This window comes from Triturus cristatus, chromosome 9 (genome assembly GCF_964204655.1).
Source record: "Triturus cristatus chromosome 9, aTriCri1.1, whole genome shotgun sequence".
In the NCBI taxonomy this organism is placed as follows: domain Eukaryota; kingdom Metazoa; phylum Chordata; class Amphibia; order Caudata; family Salamandridae; genus Triturus; species Triturus cristatus.
In genome coordinates this window covers 72,530,938-72,556,169 of record NC_140592.1, presented here as the reverse complement: position 1 = coordinate 72,556,169, position 25,232 = coordinate 72,530,938, and the positions used below count along the sequence as shown (strand labels likewise).

The 25,232-nt window shown below is 43.3% G+C and overlaps 1 protein-coding gene across 2 annotated transcripts in view; it reads right to left on the bottom strand.

Annotated features, from left to right (window-relative positions):
• The window catches only part of CFAP100 (cilia and flagella associated protein 100), a 107,438-nt gene extending 87,760 nt beyond the window's left edge, over nt 1-19,678 (bottom strand). The window contains exons 1-2 of one of the 2 annotated variants that reach the window (XM_085624427.1): nt 19,622-19,678; nt 1,108-1,309 (exon numbers count right to left, since the gene is read on the bottom strand). In XM_085624427.1, the coding sequence (XP_085480553.1) occupies nt 1,108-1,189 (82 nt within the window). In that variant the 5' untranslated portion in view covers nt 1,190-1,309; nt 19,622-19,678. Of the gene's footprint in view, nt 1-1,107; nt 1,310-19,525 lie in introns of both variants that reach the window. The other variant, XM_085624426.1, reaches the window with a different exon arrangement.
• Nucleotides 19,679-25,232: the final 5,554 nt, after the last annotated feature.

Sequence of the window (25,232 nt, the reverse complement as noted above, 5' to 3'; positions counted from 1 at the left end):
CATGCTGTGAGTGATGTATTGGCATCCATGCTGTGGGTGATCTATTGGCATCCATGCTGTGGGTGATCTATTGGCATCCATGCCGTGGGTGATCTATTGGCATCCATGCTGTGAGTGATGTATTGGCATCCATGCTGTGGGTGATCTATTGGCATCCATGCTGTGGGTGATCTATTGGCATCCATGCTGTGGGTGATCTATTGACATCCATGATGTGGGTAATGTATTGACATCCATGCTGTGGGTGATGTATTGGCATCCATGCTGTGGGTAATCTATTGGCATCCATGCTGTGGGTGATCTATTGGCATCCATTCAGTGGATGATCTATTGCATGGGAGACTTCCGGGTATTTCTACTGCACTGTGCATATCACTGACAATTTTAGACAAGAGAAAAAAGGCATTCAAAGTGTTTTTAGAAATGCATTACGTCTCCTTCCCCCACAAAAAGACACCCACAGCCACACATGAGAGTCCCTTAAACAAGTGCACTGCTAATTTTTGGAGCGTGCCTGCAAAGAAAAAGCAATATTGCTTACAGTGCTTTGAAGGGGCAGGTTTACGTGCAGAAACTCACTACTGCAGAGGCCTGCTTCCTACTGAGGAATGCAGGTACACTTCCATGGGTAATGATGCATCCCTCCTGAGAAGTTATGGTTGCCTCCCTCTCTGAGACAACAGTACAAGCTTTGACACTCAAAGGTGTAGCTATGATTACTGCAGCACATGCAGTGGTAGTGATACTCATGGATGGGGGTGCCCCAATGCACCCTAATTGTAACTGTGCTTTACTATCTAACAGGAGCCCATTTTCCTATTTTTTCAGAATATTCTTGGGAACAACCTCACAAATCTTTCTCAAGGAAGATGGACTTAATTGCAACTCAGGTCAAGTAGATGGACTTACGTGCAACTTACAATCACCTTTGAGAGGCCTCAAGTTTGAAAGTAGGTAATGCAGAAGAAGAAGGGGGAGTTGCCAGAGGCAGGCGTGGGTATTGGCCTCTTAGGAAATATATTGAGTACCTGCACATATTTTTTTGTGATCTTATGCTTGTGTAATTTAATGTTGAAACAATTGGAAACAAATTACAATATTTCTTACTAGAAACAATGCCAGATCTTGATGTTTCTGGGGATGCAGACGATCGAACCATCGACATTGAAGACATTCTGCTAGAAATCATTTACGGAGATCCTGCTTGTTGCAGATTTTTCTTTCTTGAGAAGACAGATGAAGTTGGAACGACTAGACGATCTCACTGAATGGTGACCTTTCTTCTGGATTCTGGAGCAGATCAATTACCCTGAAGAAGAAGAGATTCAAGATCAATACAGTAGTAGTTACAATGAACAATAGTAGTAATGCAGTTTGCATTGCAGGCTGGATCACTCCTTTGGGGGTGGGGTCTGACTACGTTGCTTCCGATTGGTCCTCTTTCATGAGGGCGGGGAAGAGCACAATAAATCTGATGGGATGAAGCAGGGAGGGTATATCCACAGCCTTCTACAATCATAGGTGCAAACACTCACGTCACAACGTATTCACTCTGTTGCATCCCTAACAACAAATGTGTATCTAGACCTGGAATTGAATACTTGCTGTTCCCAGGTATTCAAGCATCAATTGTCTGATGAAGCACAAAGCAGCATCAGCATCTCTAAGGGCTGCGTTTGGTCTTCAGTGATAGGCTGTGGTCCAGCAGGTGAAGCTGGCCCACTCCTTTGGCCATGGTTGTTTCCACATAATCTATAGATCCTTCACCGCAAAGCCATAGTGCAGAGGAGAAACCGGCATGGAATGCTGCGTAGGGTATAAGCCTAAAGTAGCTCACAATGAAAAGCTATAAGCATCCCCAACACCACGTGTCAATCGACAGCAAACCCATTTTTCTTGAGCTGCCATCAAAATATTTGAAGAGGGTTGAGCATGAAATTAAATGGCATCTTTGTTAAAACGTTGCCAGTTTTTTTTAATGAAAACATTGAAACAGGCATAACATCAGCCACTAGGATCACATATTTACAGATTTGTTTATATCCGTTACCGTGAATGCTTAGCCTTAGGACTCGCTTGAATATGTCTGCAAACCCTCTACCAATTGCACAGTAATAAATCTGAGCAGCGTATACTTTCTGAAAACCAAAATTGATTTTGTGAGGTTCCAGTTGCTCTGATAATCAGCTCGGTGTCTCTGCTTATCTGCAAGAGATTAAGAAGATATAAGCAATGTTTATTTTGCTAAATAAATAAATAAGAGCAGGGGCCTAACATTTTTCTTAGGAGCCCTCCACTGCACTGCCGAACGCCATGATTGACGCACAGTATGGCTTGTCTCATTTTGATTCCCCCTCATGTCTCCTTCTTCCACAAGGCAACATTTCAATTCTCCTTTTTTCATCCCTGCTTTCTCCAGTTGGCACTGTTTCCCTGTCTTTCTGTTCCTCCTTCATTCTCCTTTTCTGGTGTTCTTTCTCTTGCATTGGGTCAAAGATATGATAAAAAAAAAAAGAGTTCCAGTGCCCAGAAATGGGTGCTGGTAGCAATCACCTGCAATGACAGGTAATATGAATGGAATTAGAAGGTGAGGCCTCTTGATGAGGGCTATTAGTGATCCATCCCCTGGGATCAGGATAAGGATTCAGGGCCAGATCTTGGGACTATTTTTTCAGTCACAAACATTTTGAAACGGAGCTGGTAAAGTTTTACCAACTCACAAAATGGGATTTGGAAGGGGCGTGCTGGGGACGTCCCTTACAAATACAGAATTAGCATGCAATGTGTCAATTGTCTGCAATGGTAATTCTGGTTGCAAACCACTGAAAAATCACCGCCTCCTCCCCCTAAATTGGGGTTATACTCAAATGCAAAATCCACTGTTTTTGTGAATATTGAAAAAAGTTTCAGGGCGAGTAGACAATGGTCCAGGAGACCACTGCTGACTCTCAGTGAAACTTTAAAAAGGAAAAAACTGTTTTATTAAGGAAAACCATTGTGGTTTATTAAGAAAAATGAGCTGCATTAAACAAATATTTTTTTATTTGAGAACAATCACAGACATGGGGTTCTGCTAAGCTTGCAGGCCACCATCCATCCGATTGTGACCAACCATACTGAGTCGCAATTTGCAACCTATCTAATGAGTATTAATGAGGGAGGCCAGATTGCATCCCACTCTAATTTGGAACTTTGTGAACTGACAAACTGGTAGATAGGTCAGTTTGCAAAACTACAAACTAGTCACAAAAATACTGATTAAAAATTGCAACTAGTTTTTGCGACCAGTGTAATAATAAATCTGACACTGAGAACCCAGTTTGTGCTGCTGAAATTCTTTTCCTTATTGTACTGTTTTTGAAGAGGCTTTTCGTCAAGGCCCCACATGTTGAATGCCTGTTTGTTCGATTTAGTCCTTGGACAACTTTGCTGTGTTGTTGCCTAAGACACTGAAATATTAACATATTATTTGACTCTCCCTTCTTGTGATCAACAAAAGCTCCAGCCTGCAGACTCAGTGCAGTTGCAAATCTCTTTCACCCAGAAGAATTTAGACAACATTTTGGCTTTTATCATTGTTCCAAGAAAATGATTTTCCACACTAGATGTTTCAGCACTCAGTTTGCTCCCAACCCGACTGACCATTGCTCAGCAGAGCTGAGCTCATTCCTCATAGCTGATTACACTGCCACTGAAGAGCCTTTCGTCTACTCTGTGGCATAGTATCCATCTAACAGCAGTCCTGCTTCTGGCAGCGGTCTGATTAAGGGGCAGCCATTCCAATGCAGGCGACTGCCCCACACCTATGGAGTGAGGGGGGTCAGTGTTTTACTTACGCTCCCCTGTTGTAATATTAATAATAATAATAATAATAATAATAATAATAATAATAATTATACCGAAGCTTATAGAGCGCGACAGCTACCCCAAACAGGGATGTCCCGGCGCTGACAGTAGAGGAAGCTAGATTGACCTAGAAAGGTGAAAAAAAGACCGGCCTCCGAAAACCCCTTAAGCTGAGCCGAAGAGCCATGTTTTCATGGCTTTACGAAAACAGGATTCTGAACTAGCCAACCGTAAGTGGCTAGGCAGATGGTTCCACAGTGTGGCAGTATTGACCGTGAAGGATCTTCCACCCAGACGTGCTTTTCTGAAGCGGGAGGGGTGTATCAGGTTGAGAGAGTTGGAGCGTAGCGTCCGATTCTGCTTGTAGGGGCAAATTCTGTCCATCAGGTAGCGTGGGCAATTCCTGTGCAGGGCCCTATAGGCCAGGGTCATTGCCTTAAAAATGATTCTTTTCTCGACCGGAAGCCAATGAAGCAACCAGAGGTGCGGAGAGACATGATGTCGGAAAGGGATCCGGCGAACCAGTCTTGCAGCCGCAACCAACTGGAGACGTTGGATGGCGTATTTGGGGAGACCTAGATTGAGGCCATTCGCGTAGTCCAGTCTAAATGTGACTGTGGCATGGACTACTATTTTTCTGCAGTCTTCCGGATGGAGATGCAGAATTTTCCGTAAGTTTTTTAGTTTTCTGAAACAGGTTGCGGAGACCTGCTGAATTTGGGCTAGGAGAGAGAGATCAGACTCCCACCTTACACCTAAGTTACGAATGCAGTTAGCGGGGGAAGGTGGGGGTCCCATTTCCTCTGGCCACCATAGATCCGCATCGGGGGCACCGCCCACACCGAAGAACATGACTTCGGTCTTTCCTGCGTTAAGCTTTAATTTATTAGCGTTCATCCAAATGGCTATGTCACGTAGGCAGCCTTTGAAGTTCATGAAAGCCTCAGCGGACTGCTCCTTAAAAGAGAAGAACAGCTGGGTGTCGTCGGCGTAGGAAATCGTTTTCACACCCCAGTTGTTGATCAATGAGAAGAGCGGTGCCAGATAAAGGTTGAAAAGTAATGGGCTCAGGGCGGAGCCCTGAGGGACTCCACACCATAGTGGAAGTGGAGAAGATTCAAATGGCTTGAGGGCGACCCTCTGCGTGCGTCCGCTCAGGAAGGAAGACAGCCAAGCCAGAGCCTTTCCTCCAAATCCTGCACCATGTAGTCTCTTGACCAGTATGGAGTGGGCCACGGTATCGGAGGCCACCGACAGATACAGGAGCACCAGTAGAGAGGAGGCTCCTAAATCCAGCGACCATCTTATCGACTCAGCTACCTCAAGGAGGGCGGTTTCTGTGCTGAAACCTGCCCTAAAATCCGATTGTGTATCATGTAGAACTCCGCTTTGCTCAATGAAAGTGGACATTTGTCGTTGCACTAGTTTCTCGAGCATTTTACCAGGGGCAGGGAGTAGGGAAATGGGTCTCAGGTTGCTGAGATCATCCGGATCCCCATTTGGTTTCTTTTTTAAAGGTAAAAGTGTAACATGTTTCCATGTATCAGGGAAAGTGCCAGTAGACAGTGAAGAGTTCCATAACTGGAGGAGCATGTCCACTAGGGGGGCGGATAGTATTTTCCACAGTTTGGGCGGGCAAGGGTCAGCTGGTGCACCGGAGTGGCAGTTCTGAATGGCCGCTAGCGCTTCTGTAGAGGATATAGGCGTGAAATAGCTAAATACCGGAGCCATTAACTTGGAAGGGGGTGTGTCTGATTCTTTAGTAGGTGCTGATGGGCTGAAAGAGTCATAGACCTTTAAAATGTTGCTATCGAAGTGGTGAGCGATCTTGTCGCATAAGGCGTGAGTAGGTGTCATATTGGACTCTATTGCCGTGGGATTAAAGAATGATTTAACTACTTTAAACACCTCGCTGCAGGAATTGTCAGCATTCACAATGCGGTTAACGAAGTAGTCTCTCCTAGCAGCTTTAATGTCTCTATGAAAAACTTTTAAAGCCTTTTTGTAAGATGTATTGGCTAGGGCGTCGTAGCTCACTCTCCACAAGCGTTCGAGTCTCTTGCATTTGCTTTTGGACTCTTTGAGGGTGTGGGAGAACCAGGGGGCAGTGGGGGATAGTCTTGTAGATTTAACTACTTTTAACGGGGCAGCAGAGTCTACTGCCGTTGCAATCCAATTGTGCACGGAGATTGCATCGGCATTCGGATCAGAAGACAGGCTGGGGGAGGCCGCCAGTAGAGTAGCGCATAAACCTGCCTCGTTCAGATTTTTCAAGTTTCTCTTGTGAATAAAGCGAGGGCCCTCGCTTAGTCTAAGAACAGGCAGGGTAACACTGAAAGGAATCAAATAATGATCCGTCCAGGTTAGGGGGGAGGGGGGTGCTATAGCAACATCAGCAAGGGTGGTAAACACAAGATCTAAGGTGTGACCTGCTATATGCGTAGGGGCAGACACCAGTTGAGTAAGATTGGCACCTGCTAAGGATGATACCAATTGGTCGGCTTGTAAACAGCCTCCATCATCAACATGTAGGTTGAAGTCGCCTAAAACCATAAAGTTGGTGTACTTTACAGATATTTGAGCAATGAGCCTGCATAGATTCTGAAGCGCCATTGTAGTGCAGTCTGGAGGTCTGTAAATGAGAATACCAGCAAGGGAGAAAGAGGGATTAAAATGGATACAGAAGCATAGGCCCTCAATGCCTTGCCCAAGCGATGGGACATAGGACACCAGATCCCAAGTATCTCTCAAGATAATGGCCACTCCGCCACCTCTTTTTTCCCCCTCGCGGTTAGCATGGCACATTTTGAAGCCAGATGGAATAGCTAGTGCGATGGAAATCACCGTGTCCCGGTTAAGCCAGGTTTCTGTGAGAAACATGGCAGCCCAGGACCCATCATTTAAGAGAGACCAGATCTCCGAGGCATGTTTAACCAGGGATCTGCAGTTGATGAGGCAGGCCCTGAATGTGGTCTTAATTTCCCTCTGCGGGCCAAGGCCGCAGATTGGTAGGTAGCCACATGAGCTGCATTTCAGAGGGGCCGGGATAGCAGCAAAGTCAAGCCTCTGAGGGCTGGCACAGGGGGGCCGCGAAGAGTTAGCAGCGCCTCGCGAGACCAGTGCAGGGGTTGTGCGTGCCTAGAGGCGGCAGTATGGCCGGGGCGCCGGACGCGGTCTGGGCGCGGACGGGCGCAGACGGGCTTGCCTTTGGCACGCCTCTGGCGTGCCGGCGGCGCGCCCGCTGCGCGCGGCCGGCAGGACATCGCCCTAAAGTACCCCATGACCGGAAATGAGGGCGAGAGTGGGTGGAGTCGCGAAGCGTCCCTCCGTACAATCGGCACGTGATTGCCGTGACTGACCGGGGACCGCAACCCAGCAGCTTAACTCACGAAAATGCCCGGTAAGACAAACAAATAAACAATGCAGAATTACACAGTGTGCCCACGTTGTTTTAAAAAGTCTTATTTCACTAATTAAAAATCAGAGCGCGAAAGCAGCAATTTGTGCAAACAAGGTCCAGACACAATCCTCTTTCTTGCAGATTCCTTACCCAGAGTTCTACCCTACTGCCCTCCTCCATCTCTCTCCAGATGTAGCCAGTGGGTAGAGTACACTCACCTATCTAGAGAGTCTACTGGGCGAAGTGTGGTGGAATCGCAAACAATGCAAGCACCAATAATTCTGCACATCTGTTTCCAACACCCCAACTCAAGCAACTTGGTGCATGGTTTAATGGAGGGACATAATTCTAAATCCATCCCAAAATAGTACATATATCCTCTGCTATTCTGCAGTCTAGCTACACTATTTTGTGTTTCCTAGATGGTAGGAATCCCCTCGGTGAAGTCTTGTCCAGCTCCAACATTGCACTTCCACAGAGGTGACCCCACCAACAACTGTGGCTGATTAAGTGCCTGATGCAACATGTTTGGTACAGTTACTTAAATCCATGAAAGACCGCTGTGGAAAGGGTCAGACTTCATGTTATGGTGTGTAGGTGTAGTGCTCCTAATATGCAGGGGACCACATCACACATACTACAGAGACTATGCATCCTTACTGCTAATGTAACCCTTATGCACCATATTTTGGGCTACGTTTCCATTGCCCACATGTTGCGGCTGAATTTCCACCATTTGATTCGTTAACTGGCAAAATGTCCACCTGACGATGACCCACCAAAGTGACTCCTCCTCAAGCTGAAATAGCCAGAAAGCTATGCTGTCTGGATATTTTTTAATTTAGCATGTATACCTGTGTCATTAGGAGTTAGGAGAGAAATCCACTGCAGTGGAGGACGGACAATCTGCCACCCACTATATAAATCAAGTATTATAGTCTTCCCTGCAGGCTCATCGCCCCCAAAGAGAGGCACAATCTAGACTACTGTCTGAAGTAAGCTCACAGAGGAGCACTTACCAAGTACTACGTAAATATTAAAAACTCCTCCGTAGCAGAATGGTCTAATCAAAAACTGAAGTCGCCTACAAACAACAAGTGTCCATAGAACAAGGATGTCTGATAACGAGTTGGTAATCAAGCTCTTTAAAGTAACATCATTATTAAAATGAAAATAATATATCATACTCCGGGAAACACATCGATATAAGCTCATTCTATCATTCCATTGGAACACTCACTATCCATGCAGATACCATTAATCAAATCCATACAGCACTCCTACAGAGTATAGGTAAATTAAAAGCAAATGCTTTTTTATTAGACAAAGTGCATAGTGCTTATGTGCCAGCGCTGCATATAGTACACCATCGCGTATTTTGAGCGTATCCCCGTCCTTTTTCAAAGCAAATGACAAATGCTCCAATTTAGAGAAAGGATTTAAATTCTCTATTCATATATACAATGGAAGGACAAGGTGATCTAAAACCTATTAAGGAGTCTTTTAAATTAAAAGTTAAATATGCAATCCAAAGAAATGTCCATGACATTATTACACAAATACATATAAAAACAAATGTCTTAAATTGGAATGGATCAATGTTGAACATTACCCCAAAAATATTCCATAGTCCAATATCCCATCTGATACAAAACCCCATAAGGAGTCACCACAGTAATAGCAAACACATACTCTCCGAATGCAACTTATTCTATCCAAAATATGGTTTATAATCCAGCTGATACAAACCCCCATATGGAGTCACCACAGTAATAGCAAAAACATACTCTTCGAGTGCAACTTATTCTATCCAAAATATGGTTTATAATCCAGCTGATACAAACCCCCATATGGAGTCACCAACCACAGTACTAGCAAAAACATACTCTTCGAGTGCAACTTATTCTATCCAAGGTAAGGTTTATAAAAAAGCTTTTACCTAGAAGTCCTTGCCCAATGGCCTGTTTCTTCTGAAATGCATTCAAACTAAGAGAGGAAACCATACATTATAGAGACACATGCAGTCCTTCTTCTGTATTTAAACCATTTGTTATTTTATTCCATACACGCAATATAGTTAATTATTAAAGGTGCTGATTAAATGTCATGTATTTAGCATCATCAGTATATTCCTGGAAGGTAGATTTTGATAAATTGGGGCAACTTTTAAAGATGATTTCTAAAACTCCCACTTGTTGTGTAAAACTATATTTTATGTCACACCCTCAAGCAGAGAGAGGTCGTGTACTTTTTACTCAATCAGGTTTCTATGACACATAAGCAGCCAAGATGACGGCAAATATAAAATTAGACATAGGATGCACACTTGCCACCGGAGAACCTGCATTGACAAGGGCTCAATTGACTTTGCTATAGTTATTATAAAATTCCTGCTTTTGGAGAGATGCAAAGGTGCCAGAAATACCGCTGTTCCATTCAAATATTTTATGCAAGCTTTGGTTGGGTAGATTTTCTTGTAAATTGAATATCTTTGAAGGTTTAGGGCCACGTGCCGCAATGGATCACCCGATAGACACAAGGAAGCTCCCTGGTATGCTAAGGGAGGGTGGTCCACCTTCAACCAAATGGTCTGAGCAATTCTCAGGGCATCAAACTCCAGCTCCGGTTGAAAGACCTCCCTGTTCAAAGTCATTTCAGACCTTCTATTCAGTCTTGATCTTTTCACCTACAAGTCTTTGTTTTCAGGTGTGTTTTGTAAGCAAAACAAGGCTATGGTGAGCAGAATGCGTTATGTTATCACACACAAGGCTTGGGCTGGAAACAGAGCCATTAATGACATGGATGATGATTTTTCATCTTAACCTCCAAAGCATCTTACATTAAAGGCACACAATTTTCTTATAGGTACATATGTGATTTGCTGATATGACAAAAATTGCCCCTTTGGTGAAAGACCCAGAGGAGCTGGAATTTTCTCTTAAGAACTGCCTGGGACATCTATGGCTTTCTTGATATCTTGGAAAACCTCAGAGCAGGCATGGGGACACTAATGAATCTAACAGCATTAAGTCTCCTAGTAGAGAAGGCGAAATGTAGAAAATCACTGCTATTTGCGTGCCTTGTAGACCTCAAGTCTGCTTTTGATCGGGTTCCTCGTGGACACCTATGCTCAAAATTGGATGAATAGGGCAATCGTAGCATTGCACACAGAAGTTAAAATAGGAGACGGTAGCAGAGTTATGATCACAATAGCCACAATAAACAGCCTTAAACACGGATGCGTTTTGGCCCCAAGTGTGTACAACTTATACCTTGAAGATCTTGTAGGAGCCCTCCCACAGGGCAACAGCCACCCTCCAATCATGGCTTCAGAGAAAGAAGGATGCCTGCAATATATGCACGATATTGTCCTATTGAGTCAAACACTAATAGGCCTGCAAAGCAGCATGAATACCCTAAAAAAGTACATGGATGAGCAAGGGCTAGAGCTAAACTTGAAAAAAAACAAAAGTGGTCCGGTTGGTGGATTCCAAATTCAAGTAATTTACCTGGTTTTTAGAAGGCAAAAAAGTTGAGGTGATTACCACATATAAATATGTAGGAGTCAATTTGGAACATCAAATGACTTTTAAACATCATCTGGCTGCCAATTTGGGGTTCAAACTATTATAGCCTTATAGCCCGCCGTAGAAGGCTATACCGGCTATTAAAGGCCCGCTGCATCGTTAAAGGCCCGAGCCGAAGGCAAGGGACTTTAACAAAGCAGAGGGACTTTAAAAGCCGGTATAGCCCTGCTACGAAGGGCTATAAGGCTATTAAAACATTCTGCCACTAGAGGGCAGAATGTTCTAGCAAATAAAACGAAGCCTTCAGGGAGCGCGAGGGGATTCAAATACCCGCAGGCTCCCTGAAGCCTTTGTTCACAGCCAGAGTTGTGAACAAAGAAACATTGGAATGTTGGAGCTCCGGGCTTATACCAGCCATTATAAGCCCGGAGCGCTCCATTGTTTTCAATGGAGCTTCCAACATTCCAATGTTCAAATATAGCCTTATAGCCCGCCGTAGCGGGCTATACCGGCTATTAAAGGCCCGCTGCAGCGTTAAAGGCCCGAGCCGAAGGCGAGGGACTTTAACAAAGCAGAAGGACTTTAATTGCCGGTATAGCCCTGCTACGAAGGGCTATAAGGCTATTAGAACACTCTGCCACTAGAGGGCAGAATGTTCAAACAATTTCAATAAAGCCTTCAGGGAGCGCGAGAGGATTGAAATCCCCTCGGGCTTCCTGAAGCCTTTGTTCACAGCCAGAGCTGTGAACAAAGAAACATTGGAATGTTGGAGCTCCGGGCTTATACCAGCCATTATAAGCCCGGAGCAGTCCATTGTTTTCAATGGAGCTTCCAACATTCCAATGTTCTAATAAAGAAGAAACTGAGTTGTCCGTAATTAAGCCATCTTCTTAGCGCAATGTTCACACAGCTAATGTCAACGGTGACCTATGGCACGGAAATTATGCAGGGTCGGAAATAGCCACTCTTAATAAGATCCAAATGAAATTATACAAAGGTGTGTTTAACGTGCCAAAATTAGCCTCATCAGCCCAGTTAGAGTTTGGTTTAAAAAAATCAAGCTTTTCAAAGCAAGAGTGTTTTTATCAAAGTTTGCTGGCGGCTGCGCGCTTCCGAGGTGGGTTCCTTCAACAATTTATGCTGGCTGAAAATTGAGGAGCAACAACACAGCAATGTAAAAGGTTCATGGGGATAATACTTAGGCCAGGCCATTAAGGAATTAGGCATCCAAGACGCCTGGGCCACTAGTATGGGAAAATCAGCGTTTAAGCAAGCAATGAACGCCTCCGCTCAGATCTCGTCCCATTTAACAGATAAAAATGCCCTTGTGTAAAGACGGCTTGGTTGGACTGTGATTAACTCATATACCAACTTGAGACACCAGGAATATCTCACTTTTCCCAGGCCTTAAAGCATCAATGTTATTTCGCTTCAGGATCATAGACACTAAAGATCTTATTTCAGCCTGGAAAAAGCATTGTCAGAATCAAAATTGCTGGCTTTGTAAATACGAGTAAGAGTCGTTAGTACACATTTTTGACTATGTCCAGTGCCCCTGGGTCAAAGGAAAAAACTGTTGAAACCAATGCTGGCAAACCTGCAAATTCGCTCTTGCAGGCAAGCGGTGATTACTTGGTCAAGTGGCACTTTAATCCTCTTAGCCTGTAGGGGGGTACAATTCCTAAAACTGCTCCTATAAGAACTGGACAAGTGAACAAGCAAGGTCTGACTTACTTAGAAGCCTTTTCCTGCACAAACGTTTTTGATCAACAGGTTTCAGAGCCACCAACAAGCACGGAGGAAACTCTCCTAGCTGTCTTAGACAACATAAGATCTCTTATTGATCAGGGGAAAGCCGCAGCCCTGATCGTACTGGACCTGTCGGCGACGTTCGATACGGTCTCACATGAACTACAACTGAAAATTCTATACGAAAATGGTATACATGCCAAAGCCCTTCAGTGGCTCAGCAAACGCAAACTGTACAAATGGGCACATTTTCCTCTAACCCTAAACCAATCAGAAACGGTGTCCCGCAGGGAGCCTCTCTGAGCCCCACACTCTTTAACGTCTATGTATCATCTTTGGCAAAAATCAGTTAAAAATGGGGATTTAGCATATGCTCCTATGCGGATGACACACAGCTGATGATTGCCCTCGAGGGAACGCATGAGAACACCAGGATTACGTTGAACGACTGCCTCTCAGAGATGGCCACCTGGATGTCAGGGAATTGCTTAAACTAAACGCCGACAAATCCGAAATCCAGCTCTTTGGAGGAGCCCATTTAATCTGGAATGCTACCTGGTGGCCCCAGTCATTGGGAGCCGCTCGTGCGCCCAAGCAGGGAGTAAAAAACCTGGGCATCCTGACTGACAACACCCTGACCCTGCAGAACCATGTTCAGACTCTGTGCAGAAGAGGTTTTGCCACCCTAAAGCTGCTAAAGAGACTATTTCCTTGGATTCCCATTGAATGCAGGAGAACGATTACACAAGCCCGACTCACTAGTCAACTGGACTATGGTAATGCACTGTTCGTTCGAATGGCTGACTAGCTCTTTACACGCCTGCAGGTGATACAGAATGCAGCCGCCAAATTGGTCTGCAATAAAAATAGGTACAGCTCAACATCTGACTGTATGAGAGAGCTACATCGGCTGCCCATGCATCAACGAGGCAGATTCAAGCTTCTGAGCCACGCACGTTAAGTTATACACTACAGCGGTCCCAGAATTCTTCAAAACAAAGTGCAATTCTACACCCATACAAGGTGTCTGAGGTTATGCCACCTGGCACAAGTCGTATCAAGAAAGCCAGAGCGGGAGGACGAACTTTCTCCCACCTGGCTGCAACACTTTGGAATGAACTACCGTTAGACTTACGGCTTACAGATGACTACATGGCGTTCAGAAAGAAACTAAAAACACATCTGTTCCCTAAAGCCTAAGCGCTGGATATAGCGGCATCAAACACTACCCCTGCCATTGCATCTCGCTTCTCTAGCACCGCGATATCCTTTTGGATGAATGTTGCGCTTTATAAATAAATAAATCAGGCAAGTCCTAAGAGCACAAGGAACAGGCACTTTATATCCGCTCTAAGAAAACCAACGAAGTAGCAAAGTATGGCTATTTTTAAGAATGCTGTTTTGCACAAGTCGTTACTTACCAAGACCTGGCTATTCTTCAGAATAACTAACTGTATAAGCAATCTGCACTTTATAATCTGCTGGGAGGGGGCAAATGAAACACCAAGGGGTGGGCTACTAGAAAGGTTTTGGCTATTTGCAAAATACTTGCATATTTATCTGTGAATTGAGCAATGACAGGCGTGAGATAGAACCCCACAATCTGCAGTCATGAAGAAGATGAAGCAGTAATGACTGGAGACGTGGAATAATGTTGGCCCAACAATCTGCGGTTAATAGGAAAATGAAGTAGTGTGGACTGGTGACTTGCTACATCATTGGTTTGCACAAGGCACTCGCACTTTACCTGAGAACTCAGCAAGGACAGGTGCAATATTGGGCTAATGAAAGACGTGGCCCGGCTGCTTGCACTTTATGTATTACAGCATCAATTAATTATAGGTCAAATTACACAATAATGAGATTTACAGTTTAACAGAATTTTTTTTTAGCTGTGGTTAAAGAAAGGTTTTATTAATTGTATTCTTTGTATTTTAAATCAATATATTAGATTTGGTTCTATATTTTTACAGAAATGGTATGCAATGGTTTTAATTAACTATGCAAATAAACTTGACTTGACGGCTTTGTACAATAAATTGTTTGCCATGTTTTTGTCAATAAAATTCCTGGGGGGAAACTCTGAACTCCTTCAAAAGGTTTGCTTTGTGCAAAATAGGAATGCTTTTACGACATTTTACAGTTTCAGCCCTGGCCATGTCGGATTGTTAATATAAAGAAAGATCCTGCTACCTGATAAAAGAATCTGACATCATCCTTCGCTGGCAGGAAATAAGAGGACGAGCCAGGAGGTAACCGTGGGAGATGAGGGAACAACACCAAGTCTTACCTGGTACAACCAGCGACTGTGTGAAAGATGCAGTTATGTCTATGAAACAAACATAGTGACTAGAGAAATGGGAAGTATAGTCAGGGAATGAAGACTATTTTGTTTCTTATGGTGGGCTAAGTTGGTAAACGTGGAAGTGATACAAAACGAACAAGCATTGATGAAGCCAATGGTTTTAGTCAATTTGCACAGCTTTCCTGATGCAGTGCAGCATAGCTATTAACAGAGAAAAAAACTACAAGGCCGGCTGCGTAATTTCATAGGCACATACACTGAACACATGTGCCTACTAAATGACGTTAGCATTTTTTTCCTTTTTGTTTACCGATCCAAGGGGCATATTATCAAGCACTGCGTTAAAATTATCGCCGCTTTAGCGGCAGAAAACTGCTGCTAAAACGGCGATAATGGGCTTGATAATATGCCGCAGAGAATTCCCATAGAAGCCCAGGTTGACACCAGAACATGGGCTTCTATTGGAATTCTCTGCGGCATATTATCAAGCCCATTATCGCCGCTTTAGCAGCAGTTTTCTGCCGCTAAAGCAGCGATAATTTTAACGCTGTTTGTTGATAATATGCCCCCCAAGTTCTTCTGGTAAAAAATAAAGTATCACTAACTCATGGGGGGACAAACGCGGGTGGAGGGAAAGAACGCGGGTGGGGGAAGCACCATAGAGGGTGGAATCACTGAGGACAGGAAAGCAACAGGAGGCCAGGGGGAAGCCACACAGGGATACGCAGAAGGGAAGCAACATGGAGGGCGTGGGTGGGGGAAGCAATATGGAGAATGCAGGGAGGGAAGCGAATAGAGACACAGCAATGTGGAAGTGGGTAGAAGCGAACAAACAAAAAAGAGTGCAACGTGGAGATAAAGTGCACTGGAGAGCAGCTCGAAGGGTGAAGATGTATAAAAGTGAAAGAGTACGAAGAGTGGCTCGAAGAACGAAGTTGTGGAAAACTACATTTTTATAATATTGTGAAAACAAATTTGATGGGAGAAGTGTGAAAACCCTTACCACTGGTGAAATGCATGCACCCCCATGGAGTGCTTTTAGAAAAAAAAAGTTCCTGCGAAGCAGACACTTGTGGAAGGATTAAAGGAGCCAATCAAAGAGATGGCAGGCTATTGCTCCATGGGAGGGACAAAGACTAGGTGGACAGGTTAAAACAAATATTACAATTGAATAGAAAGCAAGAAAATAAAAGTGATAAAAACAAAAGCAAGAAAATAAAAGTGATAAAAACAAAAGCCAATTGAAAGCAATTAGCGGAGATTCTTGCCAGGTCAGCTACCGACATACCCCCATAAGTCTTTTGCAACCAAATAGCTGCACTGTCTGGCAGGCTTTGACCTAAAAACAGCCATGGACGTCACTTAGGGGTTGCCAGGAGTCACAGCTGCGACCCCTGACTTGCTCCTTGTGACCCCTTGCACTGCCTCTGTGACCCCTTGGCTCACGGGTGACAAAATCAGTGCACAGGGACAACAGGTCCTTATGGACGTTGCTTGAGGCTCCGCTTTCCTTGTTTTCTATCATTTTTTTATTACACTAATAGTGAATAATAAATTATATTATTCATTATTAGTGTAATAAAAATGGATTACAATTAGCTGTAATATGACTCTCCCTGCCAGCTGTGATAAGCAAAAATTGCTTTTAAATGTATCTTGTGTGCGTGATTGCAGGTGAGAGTGTATTTTTTGAGAGTGTGTGTATGTGTGAACGTGTGCGTATGTGTAAGTGTTTGAGTGAAAGTAAAGGTCAAATGGTGTGTGATGTTGCTTCTGCTACCCCTGGCATTATGGTGAATTGACGCCCATGAAAACAGCCCTATCAAGTGCCACGCATCTCTGGTCAGAAGAATGCATTTAAACAATGTTTTCGCATCCCCACAAGGACCCATCAGGCAATGTGTGGCACTTGGCAGCGCTGTTCAAGATGAGGTGATTCATTTATACAGAGCGCTGGATTTCCCTCTCAGCAGGATAACCTTATCTTGTTTTCCTCCACTGCAGTAACAATGAAAAGGTGGCCCTGGTGATAAATAGTGCATATACCATGATAATAAATGGATGTCACATGCCCACATGTGCTGTCCATCGCATCTACCCTTCACAGGATTTAGTAGAAGCAGAGTTTAATATGAAAGTGACGTACCCAGCAGAACTCCTGTCACAAAAGAGCGATGGCCTTATTTACTATAAAATGACACAGCGTGTCGCCGCTAGCAGTTTAGCTGCACCCAGCTGTGTCATTTTAAAAGCACACGGATGAGTCGTATTAACAACAATATGGTGCATCAATGTGCTTTCCCCTGTGCTGGCACACAACTGGCTGCCATGTGCCAGCTTTGGCAACCTTGTGTCATGTTGCAAGGGTGCATGCATTGCAGGTATCCCTTCCTGCACAAAAACAATCATTGATGGCCCTTTCCTCATTCTATGCGTGCTGCAGAATTCAACACACATAGAAAGAGGAAAAAATGAGGAGAAATAAAAGTAATCTTCCTCATTGCGCCACTCCTGTGCCCCCCCCCCCCTGGGGAGTCGTAGGATTCTGACTCATTCCAAGGTTTAGGAAACTTTGTAAATCTGGGAATATGTCAGGTTCTATGCATGTTGCTGCAGAGTAATGCGTGAAAGGGGACAAATTTACAAGGACATGAACAGGCACGCACAGTCAGGCGCGCAACTCACATTGGGCTCAAAGGGCTTCAGACCCCCCCCCCCCCCCGTCGTGTGTGTCAACCCGGGCTGAGACATCTTCCCGGGCACACACTCAGCCGCAACGAGTACTTCACAGGTTTTTAAAAGACCTTTTGCTTGTTAATGAGGTTTTGTTGTTTTTCACCCCTTCTTAGAGCCCCTGCATCTCCACTATGCCTATGGTTGGAAGAATAAGCCCTCTACATGGCCTTGTAAATATGGGCAGGGACACTGCACCACTGGTACGTCAAATAAAGTGACACACTGGCGGCGCAGTGGCCTTGTAAATGAGGCTCCGAATGTGCAGAGTGTGGGACTATCTCGAGGGCTGACACAACACATCCCACTATGAAGAAGGGAAGTCCCGACTCGCATTTGATGTAAGCCTGCTCGATCCCTTCTAAAACTTGTTTTCCGTGTGGGTGCAGGAACAGGTCAACCAGTGCTGCGCTGCTGTTGCAAGTGAGCACTTAAGACTTTTATTTAAAAATATTAATTTCCCCCAATATTACATATTGTGTCCCAATGTGAATGGTTTCAGCATCCAAAGCTTGGCTGCGCACAACATTCCTTTCAGTTAATCGTGAGTCTCTTCTTGCATATAACATGGAGAGTTGCAGGGCTCGAGTCGGGGTACCACGCGGGTGGACGGCGTCCCCCCACTTATTTTACCGGGTGGACGCCGTCCACCCTGCCAAAAAGATGGAGCCGGTACCCGAGCCTGCGCGCGCGCTCAGCACTCACCAAACCTAACCTTCTATTGTCGAGAGAGGGCGAACAGAGCTCTTTAAGTTGTTTCACGTTGATGGAGCCGTTCAGTATGACAGACGGGCGCTCGTGGTCGTATATTAGAAAAGGTCAGTATGTGTTTATGCATTTCAGACGGAGACGGCAAATTTACTGTGGGCAATAAATACGCACCGAACAAGCGCATCTTTAATTTCCCCGCTCCTTTGAGTGTCAATACGGTGACTAATTCCAACGTAAACATTCTCCTTTTCCCTTTGAACCTGCCCCCATCGCCTTCTAACCTTTGTTAATTAGTGGGGACTCCATCTCGTGACGTCACTTCCGGCTGTGAGGTCACTTCCGGTGACACCACCTACTTGGAGCGTCCCACCCACTTCTTTTTTTAGTACTTGTGCCCTGGAGAGTTGTGTGTTGCATCGTGCAGCGCTGTCCTTAAACAGGATGTGAAAAATGGTCGTGGCACTAGAATAATAACTTGTTTTTTGTACAGTGATTAATACTGGAATCCTGTGATTCTGATGCTTTTTTCGCTTCGATATGGATTTGCAGCACCTGACACATAATTCTTCAACTGCTGCATAAGCCTTTCAGATCAGGGTGGAACAAAGAGCAATTTGTGAAATTTACATGGACATAACTTTTGTTCCACTCACAAAAGTGGTACTCAAAGTGTTGCATCTAAGGAATTTACATTTCACACAAATCATGCTGAAAACATGGAAGTCTCACATAAGCACAATGAAAAGTCGGCACCTATGTAAAAAACACTCATTCTGATACATGACCACGTGATATGAATTTAATCTTGAGAATGCACTATTCACACATATTGGCAACACTTAAGGGGGAGGGGCGGGGGCAAAAAGAGGGAGACGACGCAATTGCCGATTACTTTATGAGGATGAATATTTCATGAAGGAGAAATAAAATAAAAAAGTGTCAGTTTGACAAATATAGCGTCTGGTAATGAAACTTTAAACTCTTAGTAGAAATTGAAAGCACCGAATCGAACTTTTTGCAGCGAAAGTTAAAGAATAAATGGAAAGGCAGGATATTCTGAAAAGCGCGGAACCGTGACCTCAACCTGATGCACATTCCAATAAATCAATGTAGACCAAGAATCCGTTCGTGCGAGACCATTTCTTCACTGTTTTTTTTTTTGCATTAGCAACATTTTGTAATTCATGTATTAAATAAAACCCATTACGGTGGCGAGAGTAAAACTATGCTTGTCCCGTAGTCCATGGTACTCACCGAGTTCCTCTGCACGCTCGTCCATACGTGGATGCTGTGTTTACACTGGTTACACTGGTAACCATTAAGAAGCAGCAGCAGTAGAAACTTACTCACTGTTTCGCATTTTCATCTGTTTTGTCCCACGACGTACACCGTAACCTCGGAACGGTGCCCGGACAGGCTTGTTTGTGTTGCTGTGGGAACGGTAGTAAACGTTGTCCTAGCAACAGAACGTCACAAACCAGCGTCGTCGTGCATTTGAATTTCCCAGAGATGTGGATGAGGACGGGCGGTCGGTGCGAGTGGAGCCTCTCATCCAGCTAGGAAGGGAGTCTGTGGTACCCTGAGCTGGAGTTGGAAAAAATGTACCCTGGGAATCCATAAATTGGGGGTCAAGGTGTGGCAGAGGAGAGGGGGTGGAGTCACAAGAGCAGAGTTCGACAGTCATTTACTTTTAAAAGTCTTCCGCAAAGAAATTAGCAACGAGGACAGATGTTGCAATAAATGTGTTCTAGCTTAATTGTTTACAAAACGGCTGCATTTTAAATATATTACAGGGTTAAGAGGTGCTACAGCCATCTCAGGCATAAGGGAGGCTCCCGCAACCCAGTGATTAATTTGTGCTCGGTTTCTGGTGCTCAGCACTGGCACTTACATTCAACACCGGCTCCTATGGCAGTCGGCCCCTTGGGGTGCTATTTGCTACTTTTAAAATGAGCATAAGAACAGTTATATAATAATTTAATATGCATTAAAAAGGACAAATACATGCTGACTGAGCCATTCCTATAGCTTTTATGTCATGGACTGTACTGTCACACATTTAGGATTGAATAAATACAACATTTTCCAGCTATCGCGACAATAATTTCAGATTCTATTAAGGACACAGAGGCGAGGAGTATGCTTCTCAATTTCTTTGCTACTCCAACAGCAGCCAATAAAAACACAGTAAAACATGTAAAAAACTACATATCCCATGAGGCTTTGAACCACGCCTCCATTAACAGCCAATCAAACATGTCTTGCATACAAAAAATAACGACGCACCATCTTGACTGCCTATTTCTTTGCCAAAAGCAGTCACAAAAGTCTAATAAACATGATCAGCAACAGTGCTGACTCTCAACGGAGAGTAACATCACACAAGTCTCAGACAAGATAACTATCCACCAGGGACGCCAGAATCCTTGTCACGGGGAAAAGCAGATTCAACTCTTTTTGGAATCCAATCCTGAAAATAGAAACAATTTTGAAAATATGGAACCACCAAAATAGTATCAGGGTAGGGTAAAACATCATACATTTCGTGTATCATAACCACATGACAGTTGTAAATCTTACCTGTCCCAACGTGTGGGATAATCCTCGCCTCCGTGACCTTAATAGAAACTAAAAATCTTGTTGCGATAGCTGGAAAATGTTGTATTCTATGGCAGGACCGGAGGCTCAGATTATCCTGGTTCAAAGCTGACCAACAACAACAGAAGAAACATGAGTAATAGGCTTATAATAAAACATTAAAACATTGAGTCCATAGATCAATCTGCAGCTTTTAAAATATCTTCTAAACGAGAACCCATAATAAAAGCTTTAGAGGCCATAGCCCCTCTAGTGGAATGCGCACCATACACAGAAATATCAATACCCGCTTCAGCCATCACCCACCTAACCCAACGTGCCAAAGAGGCCGCCAAGACTGGGTGAAAAGGTTTCTGGATTGCCAATAGCAACTGACCCAGAGGGTCCAATCTGTTAGCTAAAGTGCGTTCCTCATACATTTTCACGCATTTCAAAACACATAATTTCTCATTATGAGGGAAAGCGGGATACTCAACCGAACGCGACATCGTCTTAGTTCTTCTTGAGATGATGAAAGAAACACCTTGGGGAGAAAAAACTCTTCCTGCCAAGTCTAAAGCATGAACATCAGGGACTCTTTTACAGGAAATAAGACACAACAACATAGTAAGTTTAGCAGATAATTGCTTTAAACATAAGTCTTTATTGTCAGGCCAGGATTCTAGCAAGGAAAGAACTTTAGAAACATCCCATAACCGAGTGTATCTGGGACGAGGCGGACGAGCAACTCTGATGCCTTTCAACAACTTACACACCAATGGGTGCATTCCACTGGTTTTCCATCAATGTGATTATTGCCGGCAGATAAAGCCGACCTGAAATTATTAAGAGACCTGTACAACAGACCTAATTCAGCACATTCAGACAACAAATTCAGTATTTCTTTCAAATCAGATCCCATGGGATCCACCTATTGTTGAAGGCACCAACCCATCCATCATTTCCAGGATGCAGAATATTGCTTGCGGGTGGATGGAGCCCAAGCCTGTTGTATAAACTCGGCAGCCGTCAATGAAAGACCCTCAATTCGTTCGTGTCTCCTGAGAGCGTCCACACCATGAGGCTAACTGATTCTGGAGGACCAGAGGATGTGGGGAGCCTACTGGGTCCTGGAGCAGCATCGGGAACACAGGTAGTTGGATTGGCAAGTCCACAGACAGTTCCAACAGAGTCAGAAACCACGATTGTGTCTTATCCACTTTACTAAATTGGTACACCTACATATTATAAAGTATCAGAAGTCCACAAAAAATAATTCCTAAAATAATGCAAAATCCAATCTTTAATCCTTGTACAATATGTCTGTAGCAGCCTTATCCTTTGGCAACTTCCTGTGTCAGGGTTATCGTTCCGCTTCTTCAGGACTGCAGGAACAATAGTTACATCTTTTGTTTTATTGATAACGGTGCCCAAAATAAAATCATCAACAATCATCATCAATAGTTGTAGACATATCTAATCATTTCAAATAGTTTGCACATAGACCTACACATCAAACATTATAACATTGTGGAACCAGCAATCTAGTGAAGTGTTTGTATTCCTGCATACTTTGCAATATGTTTAAAAATTCATCAATTTCATCAAATTGTCAAATTAACATTTAACTGAAAACGGTTTGCCCCTATGCTTTTCAGTCAAGCCGTACTTTCTTGCCCACAATCATAATAGTGAGTTATTGTTCACTTATAGAAAACATTTGCATGGCCCATACTATAAAACACAAAACTATTGAATAATTATCCAAAAACCTAATTTCCAAATGTATTTCAATACTGAATCCTAAAGGAATCGATGTGGACTGAGTGGTTCAAATCCCCCTCGTATTTAATGCAAATACCCTCCCCATAGCAACAAAAGTAAAATGTGAAATTAACTAAACCAAAAGGGATAACTTTCTCTTACCCAATAACACTCCTCATTCCTAAATCATGTCTGATAACTGGTCGAATAAGACAACACACAACTTCCATAAGTTCCTCAATGTGTACACTCTATAATTGGCCTGAAAATAAAAACACAGTATATATCTGGACCACTTTCCAGCCCATTGATAGCAAAAGTATTCAAAAGACCTAAAATATTTCATCCTTCTTACCTCATATTTCTCATCAGTAACGTCACAATCTATGGAATCCCTGCCAGTTTCTGCACTAGTATCTTTAAGATAAGATGCTAAGCTCGTAACCATAGGGGCTAGAAATAAATCTATATAAAGTATCTCCGTACAGGACACAATACCAGATATTATGGGTCTACGTGGTGGTATTTATACACCTCATGGATCTGGGGCAAAAAAAATATTATGGGTGTCATCGGATTGCTAACATCCAATTATCTAAATTTCTCCTGATCAAGATGACCTTCAATATACCAATTATTGAGAAAACAATGACATTTCTGTTGTATAGCCAAATACATATTTTGAGCACATTTCGCATAATTAGTGGACCCTTTAAGTTGTCTCATTGCCTCCAAGTTATAATTCACTAAATCCCAAATCACCACATTTCTTCCATTATCTTCTTGCCGTATAATAATTGATCAAACATTACATAAGTCATTCGATGCTTTCTTTTCTTTATTGTTCAAATTGTTGTTATTTGTAGTTGTTTTGAGTTTCGCAGATACTTTGGTAACCAAGTCAAAAAATACATCTATGACATTTTCCTTAGAGAGATTGGGAATACATTTTGATCTCAAGGCAAAACCACTCTCTTTAATTATTTCCATTCCTGAGCCGTTGGTTGCAGTGTACTATGTTTGTGACCCAGTAGTTGTGACCAGAACGTTTTATATGTGTCACTGAAATGGATGCTATTTGACCTACTTTTGTAAAAATCTGCCTCTATGTGCTAACCCGGATCCTAGTGCTAACATCCTAAGTGTATGTTGTGTATGTTTGTGTGTATGACCTGTATGGTACATGTGTGAACCAGTGTAATGTAGAGCTGTGGGATCATTTTGGAGATATCTACCCTGTTCCTGTGCACAAGAGGAAGGTAAGGTTGTTTTCCCAGACAGTGGAAGTGTTTTGCTGATATTCCTGAAGCTGGAGGGAGGAGACTTACACACTGAAGTGTGGAGAGAGGAGATAAGGTTGCTTTAGAAATTCAATGAGGCTTTTTGCTAAGAGGAGTCATTAGATATCCTTCTGTAGCACTGTCATTTGGTAGAGGATGGGGGTGAAGCGTGGGAAAGCAGTCTCTGCTCTTCATGGCGAGAAGGAATGACACCAGCCTTTTGTCTTTCCCCAATCACTGTTCAGTGTGGCTGATAACAGCTAGGTGCAGAAAGCTCTTACCTCTGTTGTAGGTAAACTAGGCTGAAGAATACCCTGCTGTAAAGAACATCACTTTACACAAAGGTTGTGTCTGGAAAGCAACATTGTTCTTCTGTCAACTTTGCAGCTGTGTTAAAATGTGCAACTATAGCCAATCTCACTGCTGTGCTTTGCTCCCGTGCAAGAATTGCATTGAGTTTAAGGTTTCATAGCATGGGATTATCCTGACAGCCAGTGGAATACAGTTCAACGTTTTGGGTGCACACACTGTAAAGGATTGTTTAAGTGTTTTTCCTAAAAAACGCATAGAATTTAATGAAGAAGGGTGCAAGAAATCCCAAGGTGCTGTTGACTACTGGGGATTACCAGTTTGTAGACAACATAGTGTGGAGTTCCAGAGTAGGGTGCTTTATAGGTCATGAAAACATTTCTTGCTTCTGTAGGGAGCCATTTAGGAGTGATCAGAATTGCAGTGATTGGATCATAATTTTCTGAACCAGTGGCAATCTTAGCAGCTATTTGAAGTGATGCAGTGAGAGGGGCCAGGTGTAACTTGGGAATCCCTACGAAGGATGAGTTACCATAGTCCAATCCAGAAATCACGAGGGGTTGAATCAATTGCTTGTAATCCACTGATGGGAACCTCTGTGTGACATCCTCTATATTCTCATTGGCCCATGTAATTACCTACTCAAAAAGTAGGATTATTTAGCTGAGTCGATAAATCAGACTCACAGGTAGAGAATTGTTCCTATGCATTTTTTTTTCTTTTTTCATTTTATGAATTTAGGTGTGATTGGAATAAAGCTCAGCTTTATTCTTGTGAATGTAGATTGTGCCACTATAAATTTGAGTCCTTTAAATGTATTCTAAGGTGCCTTCTAGCTTTAATGAGACTGTTTTTCTTATCAATAGCAATGTACTTTTAATAAGCTGTGCTGCAAATTTTGTTAATGTAGAGTCAACAAAACTGAGTAGAGTTAACATTCAGGAATGATTTATGGTCATGCATAAAGGTTGTAAATGGAATGTTTTTTATTATTTTTGCAATAAGTTTATACAGTTGACCAACAAATATTT